This window comes from Pygocentrus nattereri, chromosome 11 (assembly GCF_015220715.1).
Source record: "Pygocentrus nattereri isolate fPygNat1 chromosome 11, fPygNat1.pri, whole genome shotgun sequence".
Classification (NCBI taxonomy): Eukaryota; Metazoa; Chordata; class Actinopteri; order Characiformes; family Serrasalmidae; genus Pygocentrus; species Pygocentrus nattereri.
Genome location: NC_051221.1, coordinates 26505572 through 26530494, shown reverse-complemented (window position 1 = coordinate 26530494; position 24923 = coordinate 26505572). Strand labels below are relative to the sequence as shown.

General features: G+C 38.1%; 1 protein-coding gene across 1 annotated transcript in view; it reads right to left on the bottom strand.

The window, feature by feature from the left end:
* The window catches only part of tmem266 (transmembrane protein 266), a 63937-nt gene that overhangs the window by 12454 nt on the left and 26560 nt on the right, over positions 1-24923 (bottom strand). Inside the window, exons 5-8 of the mRNA XM_017708312.2 lie at positions 12843-12997; positions 7053-7126; positions 6471-6527; positions 2920-3058 (exon numbers count right to left, since the gene is read on the bottom strand). Of these exons, the coding sequence (XP_017563801.2) occupies positions 2920-3058; positions 6471-6527; positions 7053-7126; positions 12843-12997 (425 nt within the window). The remainder of the gene's footprint in view (positions 1-2919; positions 3059-6470; positions 6528-7052; positions 7127-12842; positions 12998-24923) is intronic.

Genomic DNA, 24923 nt, shown 5'->3' with positions numbered 1-24923 from the left:
TTTACGTTTAGTTTTAATATATATTGTCTATATAGTAACAGGTAACAAACTGTAAAAAATACCTTGTTAAGTAGTTACCAAAGTTAATTACTTGCTTGTTAATTCTCTTCTTGTCACTTTTTTCTTGTCTCTTTTTTACATTGCTGTCCCTTTGCTGCTGTAACACTGAGAATTTCCCCGTTGAGGGAATAATAAAGGACTAACTTATCTTATCTTAGTTGTACAATTACAAGTACTTCTCCAATATGAACTCTGCAACCCCTGCACTCCAATCACAACCTCCCAGGAAAGAGATCATTACTGGAATAGCACAGAGTGGATCTACAAATACTGAGTTTAATCAAAAGGAACGGCCAGATGTCTGGAGAGCGTTGTGTGCTTTTACACATGGGCTGTATGCTTGAGTGATGAGTGAGTTTAATATTCATGACATCCAGAGCAAGACAAACTTGTGCTCTATAGGCTTCTCCTCTATATTTATTATTACTTGTATAAAAGACTGTGTTAGAGAAGAAGTCATATTTCAGTTCCTTCTGCACGTTTAGGAGAAAATAATGAAATAATTTGTCAATAGTTTATGTTGTATGCATAGAATTGTTACTAACCATTGTGAAAGCATGTATGATCTGTACTGATTTATTAGTTTGTCATTTGCTGTGATGATCATATTGCATTTTCTTTGCAGATTAGTAGTGCTGCTTCATGATGTAGTAATGTGATTATATTTAGTCATCACTGCCTCTGCTACTTTTTCAATCTTGAGTGCTGATTAGAACTCCAGTGGGACCCAGACCTATAATTCAGGCCTTAGAATCACCTCTAGCACTATTTATTTATTCAGTATTATTCAATATATCTGATGTTATTATGATATCATAAGCATGTTTAATAAATTAAGGTGAACTGCAGTTACAAGGCTTAATGTCACACATGTGCATAGGGGTATACAGCAGGGACTTTAATGCCTGAGGGGGTTCAAAACTGTAAAACATTTGTGAACCACTGACTTAGGTGATACTTTTAGCTGTGCTGAGTCATTTGGCTGAATGTGCCTTGCACACTGAGAAATAAAGTTCCTCGGTAATACGTGTCTGTATTTCACAACAGCATAAGAATCCAATAATTTGTAAATTCTGACACGACAATAAAGGAAGGAGACTTAATACTGTATCAGCTGAGCTTTCAAAAAAATTGCATGTCTGTTGTCATTCTTAGTCTTCCTGTTACTCTGAGAGACAGCTTGAACTGAGCATCTCACAAACAGAGGTGAGGGTGTGACGGGGTAGACCTGCCATGGTCATCGACCATGCATACGCCTGCATTAACTGGAGCTCTCCTTTACCGTTACAGACATTGTGCTCCTCTCAGCGTACAGCACAGATCAGCATGAATTTTAATTGAACAGACGCTGGCTTTGCCAACTGTGAAGCATCCATTGACTGAACAGTAAATAGATATAAAGACTACCTGTCATAATAAGTACAGTCCTGTTCACCTATTTATGGAAGCTAAAGAGTTTTTTACCAAACTTTTAGAAATGATAAATTATATCATATTCATTACACAATTAGGGCTGCAACTATTTAGAACTATTTGTTTCTATTATATAGAATATGTTATTACTGACGGGATGGATGATAATAATAATAATGACAATAATAATAATAATAATAATAATAATAATAATAATAATAATAATAATTTAAAACAATACTTCAATAACAATTATGTCATTATTATTATTATTATTATTATTATTATTATTAATTTCCCTTTTATGTACCATTAGGTTTATTCTGTTATATTGCTATTTATATTTTAATGAAACTTAACCAAAATACTACAATGTGATAAATATTTTCATAACGTAACATAAACTCCTAATCTAGAATGTAACTGTTACATCAGGTGGAACAGATCAATTCAAAGAAGAAGCTGGAAAATGTGCTTATTCAAAAACATCACCAGAATTAAAATAATAATCAGGGTATTTTGACAGTGTAAATCAGCTTATCAAGGGCTTAGTATTAAGATTAAATGACCCTTATTAGTCCCACAACCCATCTAACCCATCCATGAAGTGAAACACCACATACACTGTAGTGAGCACACACACACCCACACACACACTAGGGGGCAATGAGCAGAGCGGTGGGCAGCCCAATCCGCAACGCCTGGGGAGCAGTTGGGGGTTAGATGTCTTGCTCAAGGACACCTCAGTCATGTTCCCTAACCTCCAGCCCATGACTGCTTCCAATATATAAATAAATAAACAAACAAATGAATATATATATATATATATATATATATATATTTGTACTTAAATTCTATAAGGGGGCTAAGATTTTGACTCACTTTCCACCTGTGTAAATGTGATGTGACAATAAACATGATTTGATTTGATATGTGCATGCTTGGTAGGACTGCTCAATGGGTGCTTTAATTGTAAAGGACATCGGTTGTCTATTTGTGGTTTGTCAGCCGTCTTCAAGAATGACCAGAATTCACCTCAGAGTATTAAAAGAGGTGAAAACCAATTTCAGTCTGGTCATGTTGAGCAGTGTAGCCCAAGTTCAGGTCAGCTTGTAGGGCTAATTTACCACACTGGGAAAGCATGCTAGTTTGCGTGTTTTTTTTAAGGAGGCTGCCAGTCTATGATGTCAATTCTGGCACAGTAGCATTAGCTTACATGTAGCAACATTCATATTTTGACTCATAATGACTTCCTAGTTCAGAGAATCCAGTGATGTTCAAGAAAAAAAATGTATATAGAACAAAACATGTGAGCTTTGGAACATTTTTGATTACTATATGGCACAACAGAGGCAGCAAATAAATACTACAGAAATAAATGAACAAACTAGCAAACATACAAATAAAGAAAATGACTAGTTAACAGAGGGCAATGATATGGCTTACCGTCAATAATTCTCTTGACCCTCCAGATGCGGAGGGTGATGATGAGGCTGATGGCATCCCATGGGCTGCTGGGCCCATTAGCAACGGTGGAGGCAACCATTGGGGCCAAAGAGAGCACAATCACAGCACCGTCAAACACCTACGTCCAACACACAAACACACACCTTCAGTCCTCAAACTCCTAAAACAAAAGACATGTTTAGCAAAATATCCATATATATATATGATACCTATTCTAAACATTATTTCTTTTGTGACCACTTACTTATTATATTTTAGACATTTAGACCCGCTTACCTAATCATTTCATGTGACTTCTATCTGGATTTTAGTCTGGTAAGATTTTATCTACAGGCATTTACACTTGTCTAAATGAAATCTGATTCCATTGTGATCTGCAATATGGAATTCAGCTCACATATACAACAACCAATTGCCTGTGCTGCTCTTTGTTTTTCAATTCCAATGAAGTTGGGACGTTGTGTAAAACATAAATAAAAACAGAATACGATTATTTGCAAATCCTTTTCAACCTATATTCAATTGAATACACTACAAAGACAAGATATTTAATGTTCAAACGGATAAACTTTGTTTTTTGCAAATATTTACTCATTTTGAATTTGATGCCTGCAACAGATTCCAAAGAAATTCAAAGCTCAAAAAACACCTGTTTGGAACATTCCACAGGTGAACAGGTTAATTGGAAACAGGTGAGTGTCATGATTGGGTATAAAGGAAGCTCAGTCATTTACAAGCAAGGATGGGGCGAGGTTCAGCACTTTGTGAACAACTGCATGAGCAAATAGTCCAACAGTTTAAGAACAATGTTTCTCAATGTGCAATTGCAGAGAATTTAGGGGTTTCATCATCTATAGTCCATAATATCATCAAAAGATTCAGAGAATCTGGAGAAATCTCTGCAAGTAAGCGGGAAGGCAGAAAACCAACACTGAATGCCTGTGACCTTTAATCCCTCAGGCGGCACTGCATTAAAAACCAACATCATTCTGTAACGGACATTACCACATGGGCTCAGGAACGATTCAGAAAACCATTGTCAGTGAACACAGTTTGTTGCTCCACCTACAAGTGCAAGTTAAAACTCTGCCATGCAAAGTGAAAGCCATATATCAACAACACCCAGAAACACCGCTGGCTTCTCTGGGCCCAAGCTCATCTGAGATGGACTGACGCAAAGTGGAAAAGTGTCCTGTGGTCTGGCGAGTCCACATTTCAAATTGATTTTGGAAATCATGGACGTCGTGTCCTCTAGGCCAAAGAGGAAAAGGACTGTCTGGATTGTTATCAGCGCAAAGTTCAAAAGCCAGCATCTCTGATGGTGTGGGGGTGTGTTAGTGCCCATGGCATGGGTAACTTGCACATCTGTGAAGGCACCATTAATGCTGAAAGGTACATACAGGTTTTGGAGCAACATATGCTGCCATCCAAGCAACGTCTTTTTCAGGGACGTCCTGCTTATTTCAGCAAGACAATGCCAAGCCACATTCTACACGTTACAACAGCGTAGCTTCAAAGTAAGAGAGTGCGGGTACTAGACTGTCCTGCCTGCAGTCCAGACCTGTCTCCCATTGAAAATGTGTGGCGCATTATGAAGTGCAAAATATGACAACAGACTTCATATGTACATCAAGCAAGAATGGGAAAGAATTCCACCTACAAAGCTTTAACAATTAGTGTCCTCAGTTCCCAAATGCTTATTGAGTGTTGTTAAATGGAAAGCGATGTAACACAGTGGTAAATATGTCCCTGTCCCAACTTCTTTGGAACGTGTTGCAGGCATCAAATTCAAAATGAGTGAATATTTGCAAAAAACAATAAAGTTTATCTGTTTGAACATTAAATATCTTGTCTTTGTAGTGTATTCAATTGAATATAGGTTGCCAGATTTGCAAATTATCGTATTCTGTTTTTATTTGTTTTACACAACTTCCCAACTTCATTGGAATTGGGATTGTATGTGGATAAGTCCTATCTAGTTATAATCTTGATACTCAAGACACATAATTTGACCAGGTGTAAACAAAGCCATAGATGGAGGAACTTGTTCTACATCTGCAACAAGGCAAAAAGGAAGGATAACAGACAGATAAATGATTAAGCAAGAAAGACCAATAATCGGGAAAAAAAGCAGGTACAAACATATAATTATGAAATAGGTAGATGAAAGCATAAAAAAGTAGACAGAATGTACTGAGAGACAGAGAGAGAGAGAGAGAGAGAGAGAGAGAGAGGAAATTTACTTCCTAAATTTCCTTCGGGATCAATAAAGTATCTATCTATCTATCTATCTATCTATCTATCTATCTATCTATCTATCTATCTATCTATCTATCTATCTATCTATCTATCTATCTATCTATCTATCTATCTATCTATCTATCTATCTATCTATCTATTTTGAGGAACCTAAGACCACAACTTACGACCCTGAATGGGAGACAAAAAAACCAATGATTCTTAAGAGTCGCGGTATATTGGTTAACTGGTTCATCCGGTTGAAATTCTTCATTAGGTATGAGTATATAAGCATATAGCACGACATATAAATGGTGTCTAGTTACCTTACATATGAAGTCTAATTTGTTTTTGAGGCAGCAGACATAAAGAAATGGTCTTTTGGTGTCAGCCTTAGGACCTTTAGGACCACCTAAGAGCTGCTTAACTTAGCTGGTACTTAGAGTGTGAACAATTCCTATATTTTCCAAATTCCAGCAACGTCTGATGGTTGAAGGCTTCTGTCAATGGAATGCATGGATCAGACAAATCATTAGAGAAATTCCACAATGTTGCAAGTTGGCTTCTTATTCAGATTCAGATTCCTTTATTGATCCCAGGGGGAAATTGCAGTTGTTACAGTTGCAGCCATTTATGTAAAAATATTATATTATTATAATAAAAATTATTTCCTAGTCTATTCCCCATTTCACCTTAAATTGTGTAACAGTTACATTCAGGTGCCTTTACAGGTGCCAGAATGTAATTGCTGCTCCATTTTAAGTGGAGAGGAAAATGTCTTCACAAAAAAAACAACAAATAAGAAGCCGACTTCAGGTATTTGTGGACATCAATAAAAAGCAACATTTAATGTTGTGATTTTTTTTTGAGTATATATTTTCTTGCATTTGATAACCTTACAAAACATCTCATGATACACACACTGGGCCCTTTTCTCAATGGGACAGAAGTAGTAAGAGAGTGGGAAGCAAATAGGGGGTGTGAGCACAGAGCACAGCAGTAGGCCACTGCTCTAATACAGCTATGACATTGAGAGCACGACACTGCAGCACAGAAAGAAACTCATCCCTCACTACCTTTCAAGTCTCCCTCTTTTTCTATCTCTCACCTATTTCTCTCTCATGCTCTCTCTCACTTTCATTCTCTCTTTCCTATACTGTCTCTCACTCTCCTTTACTCTTTCCATCTGCTTTCTGTTCTACATGTGAGAAGCTGACAACTTTCATTGTCTTTCTCTCTTCTTGTCCTCCCTCTTCCTCTCAACCATCCTAATGGGGCCTTGGAGAGCTTACCTCAACTTTGTTCTCTATGTAATCCCATATACCCAGCACCACAATCCTGAAGACAGTCTGAGAAGGGGAGAGAGAGAGAGAGATATGAAAGAAGTCCAAAAAGAAGAAATCCACAGAAAGTCACAGGGAAGAGAAAAAGAGATTCACTAGGAAAAATATGAAGAAATCATATTTTTGACAGATCAGCACATTCCCGTTTCTCTTGTCAAGCTTTTGACTATTGAGCCTGTAAGACTATTGACCTCGTATAAAGTACATGTAGTAGGCAGAGCGGAATCTGTAAGCAGACAGACACACTTCAAATTCAAAATTCAAAGGATTCAGAGCAGCAACAACAGCAAAAACATTCATACCTGCATTGCTTATAAACAATTATGAATCCTAAGAATTTCAATTCTTTGCAAAATGCTGCTCTTAAATCATCAGTGATATAATATATATTCATAAACAACAGCAGGAATTCATCTTAACTGGAGGAGATGCCGTGAGTAGTGACTGCTGGCTCAGAAGACAACTCTCTCTCCCACCAGCTATTCAGTAATTCCCATACATACACACACAAACACACAGATACAAACATACCTCAGTGAAGAAGACTGAGAGAATGACCAGGCTGATCCAGTGGATAATGCCAGCAAACTGGAATGCATTGGTAACTGAGGAGGCACAGAGTGTAAAGCTCTTTAATCAAATCAACAAGAAAGCAAGCAAAAGTTATAAGCACTTAAATGCAATACAGAACCAAGTGCTTGCATGAATAGACATGGCACATCATTTTAAGGGACTGATTAATGGTGCTTTTCCACCAGGCTCTCTAGTATGGTCACAAATTTGTGCTTGCACATCTTGTCATCATTTCCCCTGTCAAGTGAACTGTACAGTGCCTGATCACTCAAACTAAATTTGGTTACCCTTCTTACCACTGTAACAAAATTAGTTGATCTCACATGCAGAACTGTAAATGTTAAAAGCTGATGCTGGGAAAAGTTGACAATGTATAAAAGTTCATTGCATGATATTACACTTATGTCATAACATTTAGTCTAGCAATCTACTGGCTATTTTAGCCAGTGTGTACAAAATAAAATGACTAAGAAGCAGTAAACTGTAAGTGTACCTAATAAATTGATACCTTAGTGCTTTCTCACTTCTGACTGCTGTATATTTTTTTTACTCTGCTAAAGTTACATTGAAACACAAGTGCCTTAACAAACCACACACAACTGAGGAGTCTCAAGTACCTTGCAGCTAATCATGACAGCTGAAGTTACAAAAGATATTGCTCTGTTCTCAAAATTACCTCAACAAGATATTTCACATCACCCACTGAGCAGAAGATAATACACTTTGTGTAGAAGACAAAGACTACCTCTCATCTAACATTAAACTGTCATCTCTGGCATTAGCTCATCTACGGACTTTAACCCACAGTAGACAAAATGACCAAGGAAATTTGTACTACTGAATTTGTTGTTTAGCACTGTTGGACAATTGACACAGTCTTTTTTTTGGTTCTGTGTCAGTTAGCATGTTTAGCTGTACCGCTACACAGGCGAGCAAAAGCACTCTCAGAAAAAAAAGTAAGTAACTGTCACTGGGGCAGTACCCCTTTTGTCACTGGGGTGGTACCCTAAAGGATACATCCCAGACCCTTTAGGGAACATAACTGTACCATAATCCATTCAAATTATATTTTCTAAGTTGTATTGACCCCACACACCCCGTCTCGCCTCCCGACTTTTTTATTTTATTTTTCTGTTTTAAAATATTAGTTCATGAAACGGTACTAATACATAACTTTCACCTGGAAAAACATCTTTAAGGTGCACAAAACCACTGTTTTACCTTTGAGGGTATGTTTACATTGCTTGTACCTTGATGAATGAAACATTTACCTGCACAGCACCTTTATTTCCAACAGTGTGCACACTAAGTCTTATGTACACTACATATGTGCAAAAACTCTGCAAGTGTGTTTAAGACTTCAACTTTTGACAACGTATATTTTTGTTACGCCAGGGTACCAGGTGAGTTGAGGCAGAATGTACAGGTGGAGACTGTCTGAAAGGGTGATGTAATAGGATCCTGATGATGACGGACAAGTACCCTGACGGTGATGTGTAAAAGAGATAATTAGAGATGACTAATTTATCATTAAACAGCTTGTAAATATGTTAGGAAACTGGGCTTCATGTTTGATAAGTGTGCGGGTGCATGCCCCAGAAGTGAATTATTTCTGTAAGAGAAAGAAAAAGAGAGAGAGAGAGAGATGGCTGTTAAGAAGCTGCTTGTTAGTTATCCCTGCTACGCACTCTAATGCTAACTTTACCAAATGGCTCTTCACCCTCTACTTAATTTTACATTACGTTTTGCTTAAAGGAATGGATCTGAAAAAATACAGATGTACTGTGGGACATCATCTTGCTTCAAAATGACTCACTGCAGTAAAACAGCCAAGCTTGTGGCTGAGTATTACCATAATGCAGCTAGATCTAACCTGGAGACAAAGTCCAAACACAATCTTTACAGAATCGTTATCTATCATCACTCAAGTCAGAAAACGGCAATTCCTAAAAAACACTAGCTAGCCAGAATCTGTGACCCTCACAACAAAAACAAATGCAGAGCAAAAGGTAAATCAGAGTTTGAAGTGCCTCCATTGCTGATTCTATTGTTTGTGTTTACTACTAACTCAAGCATTATTTCAGAAATGATGCCCATTCAACCTCCAGAGAACCTTACGTATTGTATTGTGCAAAGGGGCACCAGACACAGGTATTCAACCAGGCTATGAATAGTTCTATATTTGTATTGGACAAGTACCAAGCCTTACTGCAATGCTCTGTGGAAAAATGCCTTTTAAATCTTCTTAAGCCAAAGAAACCTGCACAGCTATAACAATACATAAAATAAGCAAAGCTGCTGTCAAACATAGCTTATTGATGATGCTTGTTTCATCCAATGAGTGGTTTCAGAATTTTTTTACATTATTATTTAATAGCACACAAGCATCAGTATCATGTAACTACATTATAATCTGGATGGCATTAAAGAAGAAGTTTTAAAATAAGAAAAACAAGACTGCTTATTAACCGCCTTGCAATTATAACTCCCCCATAACGTCACGGCTCTGAAGTATTTCAACATGTCTGTAGTAATTCTAGGGTGGCTCAGTTCATATTAAAGGCATGAGCTCAAAGTTCCCTGCATACTAATGTCCTTAAAGTAACACTTCTACGACACAAATTTTCCACACATAGCTGCATGTCACATTCAAATGACATGAAAGGCTCAGTTTCTCATTACAGCAGCCTTCTAAACTGAAAACATGTCAGGTATTTATGGTATTCAGATCCACCCGTCTACTCCCACAAGGCCAGCCACGTTTGCTCTTGTAGCAGTTTACCTATGGCTGCCCGTCTATTTATCAGACCAATTATGGATAATCACTGTACTGCATTCTGCTGTCACCCTGCCATCCCCCTTCTTCATGCACCACCTCAAAGCCCATCTGTCTTTGTTTGTCTCATTCAGTGATCTGTCCATCAGTCCATTCATCTCCCTCTATCCATTAATCCAGACGGCTGTGCAGCCGTCCCTCCATCTACTCTTCTGCTTATCTCTCACTCTGCATTTGTCTTCCTTTTCCACCCCTCTCTTTCTTCCTCGCTCCTCCTCAGTCTGTCTATCAGGACTTTTTAAAAGGCCAGACAGGATGGGCAGATAGAGGCTGACTTATGGTCGCTGTCATCCCTCTCATAGCCCCTGTGCTATGCTCTCGGCTATGGACTGGTGACTGCCCCACTTATTATGAAGGAGAGCATCTATCTAGTGTCAGATCATGTAGGTTAGCTTGGCCTCTCATGCCATGGGGGAGAATATCACATAAGCAAGTGCCTGTGCTGTGTTTTCAAAGGGGAATGGCAGTGAATGACCCGTCAGAGACAGAAAAGCTCGAGTCAGTGTTTGTTGGTCCAATCATATCTATCAAAAAGCTTCATCTACAGTTCCTTTTAAAGGTCCTGAGACAGTGAAGTTTACTTTTACCTTTGCTGTGCACCCATGGAACTGTGATCGACTTCATTTTGTAAACTACTCTTTTCTTTTGACATGATATCCCCAAACCACTGGCTTGCCCTAGTCAATGCTGTACTATTCCACATCTGAACTACAAGTTATAGTGTGCAACTAGTAGTGCTTTGGTACTTCCGTGATTCATTTCAGTAAATTTCTCACCATACACAAAAGTACTGGGACAAAGAGGTGAAATGGGTTATTTTTGTTACGTATTCATAACATTTGTTTTTTAGATCAAAAGATGAGTTTGAGACTAAAGCACAGAATGTCAGTTTTATTTCTGGACAACATAAACCAAAGCAAAAATGTCAACTGTGTGTTTACTCTTCTAAATTTATCTGGGCATATGTATTAGCACAAATAAAGTAAAAGCAAAAGAAATTGTTTCAGGTTGGTATTTAGTCCCAAACCCTTCACATGCAATAACTGCTTTAAGTCTGCAATCCACTGACATCAACAGATTCTTGACACCTTCACTTAGAATGCTCTGCCAAGCCTTTATGGCAGCCTCTTTCAGTTGATTCTCAGTTTGTGGGTGTTCTGACTTTAGTTTCCTCTTCAACAACCGAAACTGCATGCTCAACTGGGTTTAAATAAAGAAAATGACTTGGCCAGTCTATAACTTTCCATCTTTTTTCAGATAAACTCTTTGGCTAAGTGCGCAATATGCTTCAGGTCGTTACTTTCCTGCACTATGAATTTCTGCCCAATGAGTTTGGAGGCATCTGCTTGGACAGTGGAAATCAAGATGTTTATGTACACTTCAGAATTCAATCTGTTGATATTATCAGTTACATTATCATCAAACACCAGAGAACCAGTTCCAGAAGCAGCCATGCATGCTGAGCCATGTCACTGTCTCCTCCATGCTTCACAGACAAAATGGTGAGTTTAGGATTATTTGTAGTCTCTTTCTTTCTCTCAAATTTTCCCTTTCCATCACTTTATTGATTGATTGATTGAGTGACCCTTATTAGTCCCACGAAGGGGAAATTTTACCTCCGCATTTAACCCATCCGTGAAGTGAAACACCATATACACTCTAGTGAGTACACACACACTAGGGGGCAGTGAGCACACTTGCCCGGAGCGGTGGGCAGCCCAATCCGCAGTGCCGAGGGAGCAGTAGAGGGTTAGGTGTCTTGATCAAGGACACCTCAGTCATGTGCTGTGGGATCTGGGGATCGAACCGGTGACCTTCAGAGGTCACAGGGCTGGATGCCTAACCTGCAGCCCACGACTGCCAAATAAAGACGAATATTTACTGCATATGTCCATAAAACTTTGCATTTGTGCCTTATCTTTGTTCTTGGTGCTGATGAAAGTTTGCATCTTTTAGAGCTCTTCTCTTCTCTTGAAGTCTTCTGATGTTCAACCCTGCACTCTGTAGACTACCTTTTATATCTTTCAATGCTGATGTAGAATTTTTCTTCGCAGTTCTTCACAGCTCTAACAATGTTACAGTTGCTGTGGGAAAAGCCTGATCATTGCAAATTGCTTACACTTCTAGTTTCTTTCTTTTTCAAACCATCCCATGCTATTGTTTTAACAATAATTAGCTGTTCTGCAAATGATCTGATTAGTATTGGCTTTAATCTCTTCCATCATTGGTGACATCAAAAGAAGACCCCTAAAGCAACTTCAGTGACCACAACCAACGCTGTACATTCACAGCTCTGTAAAGTGTTTACAATTCAGGGACGATGGAACACCTGAGCAATCAGAATCGCTTGTTATTCATTTGCCCCAGTACTGAAATTGGTGTAGTTCACACAACTGACAAAAAAACAGTATGCCTTATGTTATACCGAAAACATTGCCCAGAAATAAAAACTAATCTTTTGATCTGGAATGGAAATGTTTTATATATGTAACAAAAATAACCCACTTCACCATTGTCCCAATATTTTGGCTTCCCACTGTTTGTTTTACAAAAATAGAACACAAAAAGTTATTTTTATTATTACAACAAATTATTATTATGACATCAATTAAACACTTGCTACAAAACAACCAGAAAAAACAACTGGAACAGCTCCTTAATTACATAAAAACATAAAAATATCCCATCCCAAATCTCGGAAAACACAGAAGTCAAATCTAATAAAAAATAATGTGCTTGTTCTGTCATTTATGAGAAACGAACAGTATTTGGATAAAAGAGGCTCGACATAAAAAGGTTCATAGTGGTAGTAACTCTCAAAGCTAAGTTATCACGCTGCAGCCAAGGCTCTCTTGTCCTGCGTGCATGTGAGGCAGTTATGACTGCAGTCCCACAGCTGATCAGGTACTCACACTGCAGCAGCTTGGTGTCGATGAGCAGCTCCAGGCTAAGCAAGACCACCACGAGGATCACACAGGCCACCAGGAAGCAGTTAAACCCAGCGCTCAACAAACACACCTGCCACAGTGCCGCCCTCCGTCCACAACATGGCTTTAGCCAGTTAGACCTGTGAGTGAAAGAAACAGAAAGGAAGAGAAAGAAATTTCTATTGTCTAATTTTGACAATTTCAAGTTATGCTCGATTTGTATTGGTCAGCATATACTGTGTAGAAATGAAACACTAGAAACATTTTTGTTCTCTACCTGTAGGGGGCATCATTTTGTGCATGTAAAATGTTCCCCACAAGCACAAAATCTTCAAACATATTAAAAACATAAATATACTCATGCATCTGTGATAGCAATTCTATATCAATTTGATGCTAACAGTTCTATCAGTCTTATAAATCTGTACGTGATAGCAAACGAAGACTATCACTGTTAAATGTGATTAATGTCAGTCAGTTACTTCACGCCCATTTTGCAGTGATTAGATTTCTTCCTCTAATGAATGACCAACAGTAACGACTCTCCTTGACTGGCTGTAATTGGTTTATTTTGCATTTATCTGTAATCCTAAGACTTTGTCAAGCATTAAACTTTTCGTGGGCCGCTGTGCCGAGCAGGGTTCTGTGTGATTAATCACTTATGCTCTCTCCATCTCTCTCTGCCTCCCTCCACCTCTCTTCCATTCCCCCCCTCTTATAAAGACTAACTAATTGAATTGCCCTGTTGATGGCCTTATTCGCTCCTGTGCTCTCTGTATTCCTGTCACTCTTCTGCTTCCTCATCCCCCCTCTCTCTCTTTCTCGTTCTATCTGGCTCTCTCCCTCTCCCGATGTCTGCTGCTGTACCACTGCCATGAAAAATCTCTGTCTTGGCTCTTACTAGAGTGCAGGGATATTCATTATCAGGAACATATGTTATTATCTGCATTCTATAATCACAGGAATGCTTTAGAGAATCTATTTGTAGCCATTTTGCCAGGCAAAAATTTGCATCCAAGAGTTTTCTGGAATGCATCCCACTGCAACAGCTCCCTTTCGATTAAGCAGTGACTGCAATAATTCTGACCGTTTATACTGAAATGCTGGAGGATGGTCATTTGCGTAGTATTTTCCAATGTGAGCTCCAAGCTCGTGCGGCACATCCCGTCCCTTTCCCAAGGGAGCGGATCCTGGTCTTGGCAGGACGGGTCCGCTCGTGGAACCACTATAACCTCATCCTGTGTCCCTGTCCACACACACACACACACACACATGCACCATCTGGAAGCCACAGACTCCATGCCTCACATGCAGCCAAAAAGATGATTGCTTAACAGCATGGCACTGCGTACATTTGATTAGCCAGACAATGTTTACAATGCTTTAGGCTTTGTCCTTGTGTGGCACGAGTGAGAAGGGCAGAGGAAACACTGGAGCAGAGTGTGTGGCTGAGAGGTGACACCTGGTTATAACACCTTAGCACTTCACAATGCTCTGTCCTCCCCAAAGTGCATCCTCCAGCTCCCCTGAGAGTTTGGCAACAAAGCGCTGCACTCTGCTCAGCTGAAAATGCACTGCATTAGTGCACTGTAGACCCTGATAAGTTCAATTTATTCAAACCATTTCAGGAAGTTCAATGCCTCAAATGAATTAGGAAACTTTTTAGTTGCTTGTAATTATTTTCTGTATTGAATGCATGCAAGACAAAGTGTAACCAGTTATCACTCAAACTATACTGTTGCAGTAACTTGACATTTTAAGTAAAAATAATGACTACATACCACACCACACTGTTTCTGGGTCTAGAAATCATCAACTAGAGCAGTTAATCTAGCCAGTGATAAAGCCTCTCAGGTCACACTACCTAGGACTTATCAAATACATTCTTAACAGTCTAACGCGTGGCAAAGCACTTGTGTTTTAGAGAGGCAAAATATACTTACTTACTCACAAATACAAGAGAAACAACACATTTTACAATCCTGTTAAAAGCTAAATTTACATTTTTTTAAATTGTTGGCCTGTATATTTCCTGCCATGATGAAGTAATCATGATGCAAAGTACTGGAGTCCTGGGAGGTCCGGGACCCACTAATTGACCTTCTGGACCCCCTGAATGTCTCAATATCAAAATACTGGGGGTTCCCTGAAAATGTATGATGTTATGCTGTTCATTAGGGGTGAAATAGATGCTCAAATACAAAGTCAGGGAAAGGCCACTGTTTAGGCTGCTTTATCCATAAATCGGCCGATTTGGTCCTTCATAGCCTATAACTATGACTATGCCCGGGATACCTCTGAAATACTTTACCATATTCCATATATCTGAACAATTAATTTCCAATTTCCCAATTTCCCAAGACTTTGGTGGAAAGAGTGAACTGTTACTTATTTCTCAAACCAAATACAAAAGAAGAGATGTGTAAGTTTGCAACTAATGTATGAAAGAGCACACTATCAATCAAGAAAAGAGCAGAAGAATAATTGTTAAACCAAACATGTTGATGCCATTGAAACTATAATCAGCCTTGCTATGGCAAGTGAGTTAGCAACCAACATGGGACCCCCGCCAGATACCAGGGGGTATTTCACAGTGAGGATAACTACTACTTGAATAATGATTTTGGACAGTTAACTAAGCACCTGTGCACCTCTCAAATCCCCAGTGCTGCAGTGAGTTTCCCAGTCTAAGATCAGTTTAGAGGTTTCAAGGACAATGAAAGGTATAAAATGCTAGTGGGCATCCAGCTCTAAATCCATCTCTGCCATTTTTCCTATGTGTTCCTACAGTCCAGCAGTGCGACTGAGGGAGAGTCTCACTGCAATTTATGACCAATAAATAATAGAGAATAGAGGAGCAGACATCAGTGTTGAGCAGCAGAGCAGGCAGGTGAGCTGCGTTAGCCTGGGACCACTGTCCTCAGGAGGGTCCTAGCAGCACAGCAACACAAAGTAGGGCTATGAAACCACAAACAAAGATGTCAAGAAGCTCTGGGCCTCAGGATAGCAGGTGAACAAGCATCTAAATTGAGCCTGAAGACCTAAATGTCATGAGGAATCCTGCCCAGATAGCATTTCAAGAGTTTACTAAAGCAAGTGAGTCTAGGAAATTTTGGGAGGTATTACACTCAGACATTAGATACTGGCATTTAAGACAAGTAAGATATGCCAATTCACAGTGACATTACCAACTTCAAACGCAAACAAACATACTGCCCTTTTCACAGCCAAATTCTGATAAATATTACTCACATCACCATGAAAGTGTATGACAAATTTACGGCTCGCTCCATTGTGCTGTAATTAAACCTTTGGCCTGCAAGCTGACAATATTTTACAAGGCAGCAGCAGCTTTGGGTACAAGAAGTACTTTGATTTAGAGAAGAAAGTAAGACTCTGGAGGAAAGGAGCAAGACTCCACACAGGGAGTGTTACAAAGGATGAGAGAGAGAGAGACAGAAAAATCAGGTGAGAGGCAGCATGGACAAGAGGACACTTTAAGTGTCTAATTCCGACAGGATCTTTGGTGTGGGATTCTATCCCTCTCTATGTCTTTCCCTCTGCTGACTCTACCCAAGGTGACCTCAAGATTTGAGAGTAGTGAAGTAGTGAACTCATCTGAACTCACACTCTCTGACCTCTAACAGCAATGACAGTCCGAGCCATGGAACATGAAACATGTTTATGATAGGTGAGGCATCAGCACACCCCACACTCACAGACACATGCCACCACCACTACTTACTAATAAACATGGTGCTTACTTAAATTTGTATAAGATTATAATTCATCAGCAATCACTAAACTATAGACTATGCTGCAAAAAAACGGCACAGTAGGTTTAATCTGCTCAAAGCATCTTAATAGTTTCCAACATTTTCGGTAAAACACTACCAAAGTAACATCACTTAGTGGCACTTGAATGAAAATGTCTCTTTAAAGAATTTTTAACTACACTTTAAGTGTTTATGAAGAGTTTGTAATGTCAAAGGTGCGTATCTGATGAATCCCTTCAGACTGATTACAAATTGATGCAAAACATGTGACATGCTGTTTGCATATGAACCATGTGTGGTTTTCAGTGGAAATAATGATAAGAAAATATCATATTGACTATTTATGATATTGCCCTGGCTTTGTTCAGTCACATAGTGGTACTGGCAGTTCCACCTAAATTAGTTTAAGAGCACTTTATTTTACTTCTTTTTCTAAACTTAACCAATCTTCAATATTTGGCCAAGAAATATGGTGCTTATCTTGTGTACACATGGTTGCATCACATAATGTCAGTATATGATTTCGAAAACTCATTTCTTTAAGAATTTAAAACAGAGTTAAAATGTATTTAAATCTCAAGTCTACTAGTTTTTGTTCTTCAGAGAAATATTTAATTATCAATGTGCTTCTCCTCTGTTTTTATCAGGGACCATCTAGGTTATATTTAAAATACATCTACTTACAAACATCACAAATTTCTACTTTTCTACATTTCCACTGCAACCCCCTCAAGGCAAATAAAATGCAAATCTTGCCACAAATAATAAGAAAAGCTGCAGCAAAATCAAGTATTTTAGCTCACAACATGGCTCACAAAAACGGCTGTGAGAGCTTTGGGACTCTCTGATTTAAATGTATATACATAAAGATTGTCATCCAATATTTAACATAACTTTGATTACACATTAAAAAAATCATTGCTGTGCTGAGCAATGCGGCAATGTGCTCCAAACACATTGTATAGATCACTACTGGAAGAATCCTCCCTTATTATATGTCTTAAAAACTTTAGGTATTTTTATTTGCACTCCAGCTGCATTCATTCCGTTACTATGTGCCCATGTGAACACTTGAGTGAATGACTAAATCAGCAGTCACTCTGTGAAAGATAGTGAACCACTAACCTTTTGCTGATGGCAATGTAGTCATTTGTGCTTCTCAAAAGCTCTTGAACAATGAATAGTGCAGGGCACAGCTGATACAGCTGATAAACAATCTGACCTCTGGATGCTATACAATATTCACACACGTATAATACATAAATAAAAAATATATACCAAACATAAAATAAATTAGATGCATGCAATAACACACAAACATATAAAGTCTACACATTAGCCAGAAAGCAAAAGAGGAAGAGGAATAGCAAAAATATAAGTGGTCCAAAATAAAAAGGGTGCTTTATAAAATAATGCCATACTGACAAATCCAATCAATATACTACCAAATCTTAATCAACATAAATCCTGTAATTTAACAGAACAGGCTTTTATAGAGAATAACAGTAGAAGGCTGAAAAGGGGATATGTCTGAAAAAGCAATGCATACCAAACTGGGAGAGAGACAGCAGTGCTGGAATGGGGAATAAAGTACGTGTCAGAATGTATACAGTTTCATAATTCATTTAAACTGGTTCCCTTCAGCAAAGCAGAAAAGGTATTAATTTAATAAAGGCGTTAAAAAGTCCTGAGTGGGAGGTGGGGGAAATGTAGGGTGATGGATTAGAGAGAGATGGGAAACTTCATTTGAAGTGAACACCGTTAAACTCTGCTTGCTGCAGTATTTATGGGAAGGTACAGCTGTGCTGTGACTGGGAGAAAGAAAATGAAAGAGAGAGAGAGAGAGAGAGAGAGAGAGAGAGAGAGAGAGAGAGTGTGTGTGTGTGTGTGTGTGTGTGTGTGTGTGTGTGTGTGTGTGTGTGTGTGTGTGTGTGTGAGAGAGAGAGAGAGAGAGAGAGAGAGAGAGAGAGAGAGAGAGAGAGAGAGAGAGAGAGAGAGAGAGAGAGAGAGAGGGGGGGGGGTGGCTTGGCAGGTCACACTGATCTGGGAACAGCAGGATTTCTGCCACTGAGATAAATGCTCTCATCTGGGGTCTGGAGGATGAGTCTATATAAAGTGAAGTCATTAGGCCTCAGTCATCACAGACGGCTAAAGTAAGGGTGTCGCAGTCATTCAGCAAAGCGAGGATACGAGCAGGCCTTGTTGTGAAAATGGGACACTGAGTTACAAGCGTGTCTGCTGACCCACAATAAGACACTGTTAGTATTACAAAAAAACACTTGTGACTTTGAAAAAGTTTGAAGTGACGAGGTATCTCATACTGGTACAGTTTAAACCAATAACACCAGGACTGGCAAACTTTAAAAACAGAAAAATAATAAAGTGTGAAAAAAAGAAATATTATTACCTCAATATGCACAGTTTATTAACTACACACACATATGTAACACTCTAACTGTCAGTGATACTTCTTCTTTTGCTGACTGTAACAAAATCTTTTTAAAGTAATATACTTCAAAAGTGATTTTTGCTTCTTCTATAAGTAAAAGAAGCTGTAGCTACACAGAGGTGATAAATACCTACCCTATTGGTATTAAGTAACAGATAACTAGTATGTTCACTAGTGCTTGAGTGCATTTTTCTCTGTAACTTCACTTTTTTTGAATATATCAGAATCAGAATACTCTGATTCTCACTGCCAACTAATCATTGCTGATTCATCGAAAAGGTATTCAATGAAACATTGTGACAAAAATATATGTATTAATGTAAACTAGAAGAACACACAGTATCATCAGTCTTTTGACTTTTGCTGTAATGTGACGTTTTTCTTTAGCTTCGTTAGTGGATCACTGACATAATGTGCATTGTTTGTGTTCAATTGCCATACAAAAAAGAATGGCATATATTACATTATTCAATATTACTTCTTTCATGCAAGACAAAGTTTAGTGCATCCAAATAAAATTAATTTTAGTTTCACTTGACCACCAAAAGTCCAAAAATATAAGGTGGTGCAACTGTCCAACCATATATACTGATTAAGTATACTATCAGAAAAGGGATTTTAGTTATATACAATTTTAAGTAAAATGCTTTGCCATTTTATGTTTGAAAACTTTAAAATAAATACCATGTTGCAAAATAAGGCTACTTTAAAAGTCTCACTGAACTCACTGAAAAACCTTTGTCCAAATTCTTAGTGTCAAATGTCTGGCGGCTTTTATTTTAACATGTTTTTTACATGTTTTAAAACCATACAATTGTGTAATTATAACAATAATGTCTATTTATATGAAAAAAATGTAAGTACCAAAAAACTGTTCAAAGACAAAGGTTTCTACAGGTGTCTAAGCAGATCCCAGTTTAATTTGAAATTAGTCTGAAAAGTTTTTTAGCTATTTATTAAGTTATTAGAAAAGACATGATGTATCTGCATATATTAGCATTTATGTCTATGTGCATTTTATATCTTATGTACAGTGAGTGTTATCATAGCTTTTAATAGCCCATTTCAGTTATTAAAACTGTGCTGGTCTGGTTGTACCAGCTGACTTACTGGTTGTGTCATCAGATTTTTAAAAATTGAAAACCTTATTGGTCACTGACCCTTGTACATTATTACGTTATTTTTTCAAGGATGCAGGCAAACAAACTAAGAAATAATTCAGATTGTGACTGTTGAAAAAGTAACTCAAAGTAAACAAATGATCATAACAGCAGTGTTTGAAAGGTGCTGTATTAATAAACTTGCCATGCCTTTAAATTTACATTTTTTAATACTTTTACTTGAATCAAGTAAATGATCACTACAGGAACTGTTTATTTAAAGAAATAGCTCAGCAAACATTGGACTTGAACTGTAACCAAACATTTCTCAGCTCTTCATTTCTTTTGTGTAGACAAATCTGTTGGTTTAGAACACAGTATGACTTACTTTAGTCTATAAAAACAAAAATAAATATTTCTGCATAGGTGAAGGCTATTGTGAGTAACAGGAAACACTTTTACCTCAGCACAATATGTGGTATTATCCCGCACAAGGCGACCAAGGGCAAGGCTTAGTGAATTCCTAAACTTTGCAGAAAAGCTAAGCTTTTGTTGGAGGATCAGAACAACGTTTGATTGCTATTTTGACGAGCACATTTTCAGCTGTATATGTTTGAACTTGAGCACACACATTTAAGAAACCAAATCCAATGTTTGTTGGCAACATTAGCATATCATCTCCTGTTATAAACAAAAGAACTTCCAATACATGGCTTGGCTGATCAACTGCATCTGGGTCAAGTGATAAATCATGTTAATATGATTTTTTGTCAAACTATTCCTTTCTTTAAGTAAGAATTTTCATTATTCTTTCCACCTCTGCTACATATAACAGCTATATATATATATATCTTTGATCTTAGTCTTGAAGGGTAGCCATATTTTCCTGTGGTTTTCCCACAAAGTCAAAACATTTTGTTTTGAAAATGTTCAAAAAACCCCACAAGTGCATGCATATGCATGCATACGTGCACATATACACAGACACACAAATGTGTACACACACATAAACTCCCTCACGCTGTGGAACAGCTGTTATAGATGCACGGCAGCAGGAAATGACAAGTTTATAAAGAAATCAGCAGCAGCAGCAGCACCACTGATTTGCTGGAGAAGGATTGAATGGCTGCAGACAGGCAAGCAGAGAAGGCAGGATTAAACCATGAAACCACAATCGATAGCAGGCAGGAGCAATTGCTGTCATACATGGCCCTCAGTCAAACTTCCCCTACCTCACAATGAGGAGAAGGAGCAGAACAGAGCACCAAAATACCAAAGGGAAGGAAAAAAATTAACAAATGTAGTCTGCATATGTGTGCTGTGAGTCATATTATATCATACACAGTGCTGTTATAATTAACACTTGCTATATGTCTACAATAATGAAGATTCTAGTGGCAATCAATAATTAGTCATGACTTTCATGCCTCAAGGTTGCACTGGAGGACCTGTATAGCTTAGATATTAATTCAGAATCTGACCGTTTCGTCAGTGTGAGCTTTCTGCAATAGAATGGGTGAGGAGGCCTTGAGCTGTTCTCATAGGACATTACTTTGAGAAAAAGCAATCTAGGAGGAAAAACCTGCACCATGTACCAAGTGACACATTACTTTCTCATAGTTGCTAACGGTACCACATTTACGGACTTCAACACACTTCAAGATTTAAACTTTAAAAACCAACTTCAGGCACAGAGCAGGACATTGAGACAGCTGGCGATGAACCAGCTCTTGTGTGGGCTCTTGATTAAGATCTCAGCTGCACATTTACACCCAGCTTGAAGTCTGCATTCTGAAAAAGTCTATAGCAATACTATAGCAATGACAGCATTACTGTTGATTGGAAAAAATCAATCACACCATAAGCCTGTGAAAGATGGATCTGGCTGAGCCACATTAGTTCCATCCGCAGCTGTGGCCCAAACCCTTTCAATCACTGCCTTGGCAAAGCCATTAAGTCTCCCAGTGGCTCGATAAGGATAATGTTTCAAATGAAACTTTGGCCTCTTAAAAATCATGGGACATATATAAGATATTTCCATGTGCAATAATAAACATTTATTAAGTGCAGCCAAGCCTTTCTAATCTGCTTTTTGGGATACCGATAACAACAAGGCAATATGGTTTCATCATGTAGAAAGACTAATTCACATCATCCATCTGACCCCAGCAGGCATGGAAAGAAAATGATAGACCAGAGTCTGAGAAGCAGTTGGCTCTAACCTCACTCTGAAGTGTGTGTGTGTGTGTGTGTGTGTGTGTGTGTGTGTGTGTGTGTGTGTGTGTGTGTGTGTGTGTGTGTGTGTGTGTGTGTGTGTGTGTGTGTGCCCAGATGATACAGATGGCAGTGGAGTTTCATCTCTTAATATGCAATTAATGGTAAATTCTGTGTAAATTAAAATCTAATCAGTATTAGATTAGGATGTAATCTTATTTGATTTCTGGAGTGTAATTGGGAGAATGACCTAAAGAATGTAGGCTAGATGAGTTCAAACTATGGCTAATATATTAAACCTTTGTTACCGCAACATGAGTAAATTCACATGGTAATTATCTTCACATACTGTACAATGAATGGCTGTTAGCTCTGTTAAGGCATGAACATGAAGGCCCATTTTCTGTTTCTAATGTGCTGAACAGTGTGTGACATATTTTCCCATTAACAAGAACAAGCATGTACAAGTTTATATCAAATCCAATCAGCTGTAGATTTGTACTGAAAGAGCAACTGAATGTTTCAAGGTTAGCAATGTGTTCCAATACAATGACAAATGAGCCAGTCTATAATGAATAGCAGTGGCCTTTACAACTCTTGCAGTGGTGGTTTATCATGTATTGTTATGAGCAAGTAGGACAAATGTTTAATGAAAATAGTTCAAAGACCACTGATTATCCAAGAAGCTCTGGGGTAAGTTGCTAAAACAAGATTTTTAAATTACCAATTATCAAGCATATTACATCACTGTTTATATGTAAATACATAAATTATTTATTAACTAGATAACCTAGCTTAGATTAACTAGATTAACCTCTCCATATTCTGTATCAAGAGACTTGATTCTATACTTTGATGCCAACAAATGACAAAAACATGCAATCATAAAGGACATTTTTCCACAAAACAAGACTCCTCACAAAAAAAAAACTTACTTATGAACACAAATTGGCTTCAGTGGTATTGAATGAATTCCACTTAAAACTTTATGATACCACTTGCAAGTTTTAACAAACAAGTGAGAAATAATTCTACAACATCTAGGCAGAGACATTTTAATGCATACATACCATGGAAGACATGTGAGGGTTAAAGTATAAACCACTTCAAGTAAGAACACAAGCTGGTCTCAGTTAATCACAAAAAGGATGGCACCCACCAACAGCTGCTTCAGCACATATTTTCAAAGTTGCAGGTTGTGGAGAGAAGAAACATTGACAAATGCAGCGTCAGGCCCAGCATCATAACCCACTTACAAACCTCAACACTTCAGCAAGCACTGAGAGACAGAAAACCAACTAAGCACTAAATATATGCTGAATGGTACTTCTGCTGCTGTTATCACAGCTAATCAATTTTACATTTGAGAGGTTCCTTATTAGAAACACCACTACACAACATTAATCTCCCAAATACCCTGGAAATGAGTGGAAAATAAAAATAAATAAATAAATAAAATGGCGAGTGGTTGTTGAATAAAATGAAAAGCACACATATTTCACAGGAATATGAAGGCTGTGAAATGTATTTATACTTTAATTCCTTAAATCACCTTAAACAGGGGGCCAGCAGATCACTGGCACATGGAGATCTTATCAAGTTCCTTGTGGAAGGTTTTGTTTTTTTATTAAGCAATTATTAAGGTTCAGGTTTTCATTATGCAATTATTAAGGTGGGTATAATATGAGATGCTGGGTGTAGACCACCTAGACCACTTACCACTAATTACAATGTTTCTTTGATTTAATCAACTCAGTGGTTCAACACCTCTTCCTTGTTTCTCTCTCACAGAGCGCTCCCCACACATGGTATGCCATGGAGTCCAGTGCCAAAAAGGAGCTTAGAATTCAGGTGTGCTCTTTGAGAGGGAAATTGGCTTTTAATTCACAGAAAATGGAGATAGATCTGGCCTGCATCTGCCCAGCAGTGGACAAGCTGTTTCCCATTAAGAGTTTTTTGCTTTCTTTGCCAGGGCACTTCCTTCTCCCTCTCAGCTAGAAAAGCAATCTCAGTCTTTGCATGTCTCTGAATATTAAACCCTCACCTAGCCCAAAATGTCACCCCTACCGAGCAGCCAGGAGAGGCCTGGGTGCTGATTGACTGAACTTGCTTTAGGTGTTAAGACACAGCTCCATTCAGTTCTTCAGGCATGAGGAAACACATTAGCTGTAAATAACACGTTTTAAAAGACTAACAACAATTTTTATGGCTGAATAGATAAATTTATAGGGGAACAAAATTTAATTAGATTTATTTTAATGTAATGAGGTTTTATTACATTATTATATTGTAATATTGGACCATTTCAATTTGTCCATATCATTAACACAAAGTAAAAGATAGTTAGTAGTGTAAGATTAAAAAAATATAAAAACTGTAAATACTGAGGTTTTGCTATAACACCAGTGACATAGATCATGATAAACTGAACTACACCAGGCACTTTTTATTCAACCTCAAGGTGATCTGCTCATGCCAGTGAAATCACATGATGAGCGCCATTAGAACTGTATCAGAAAATAGCACT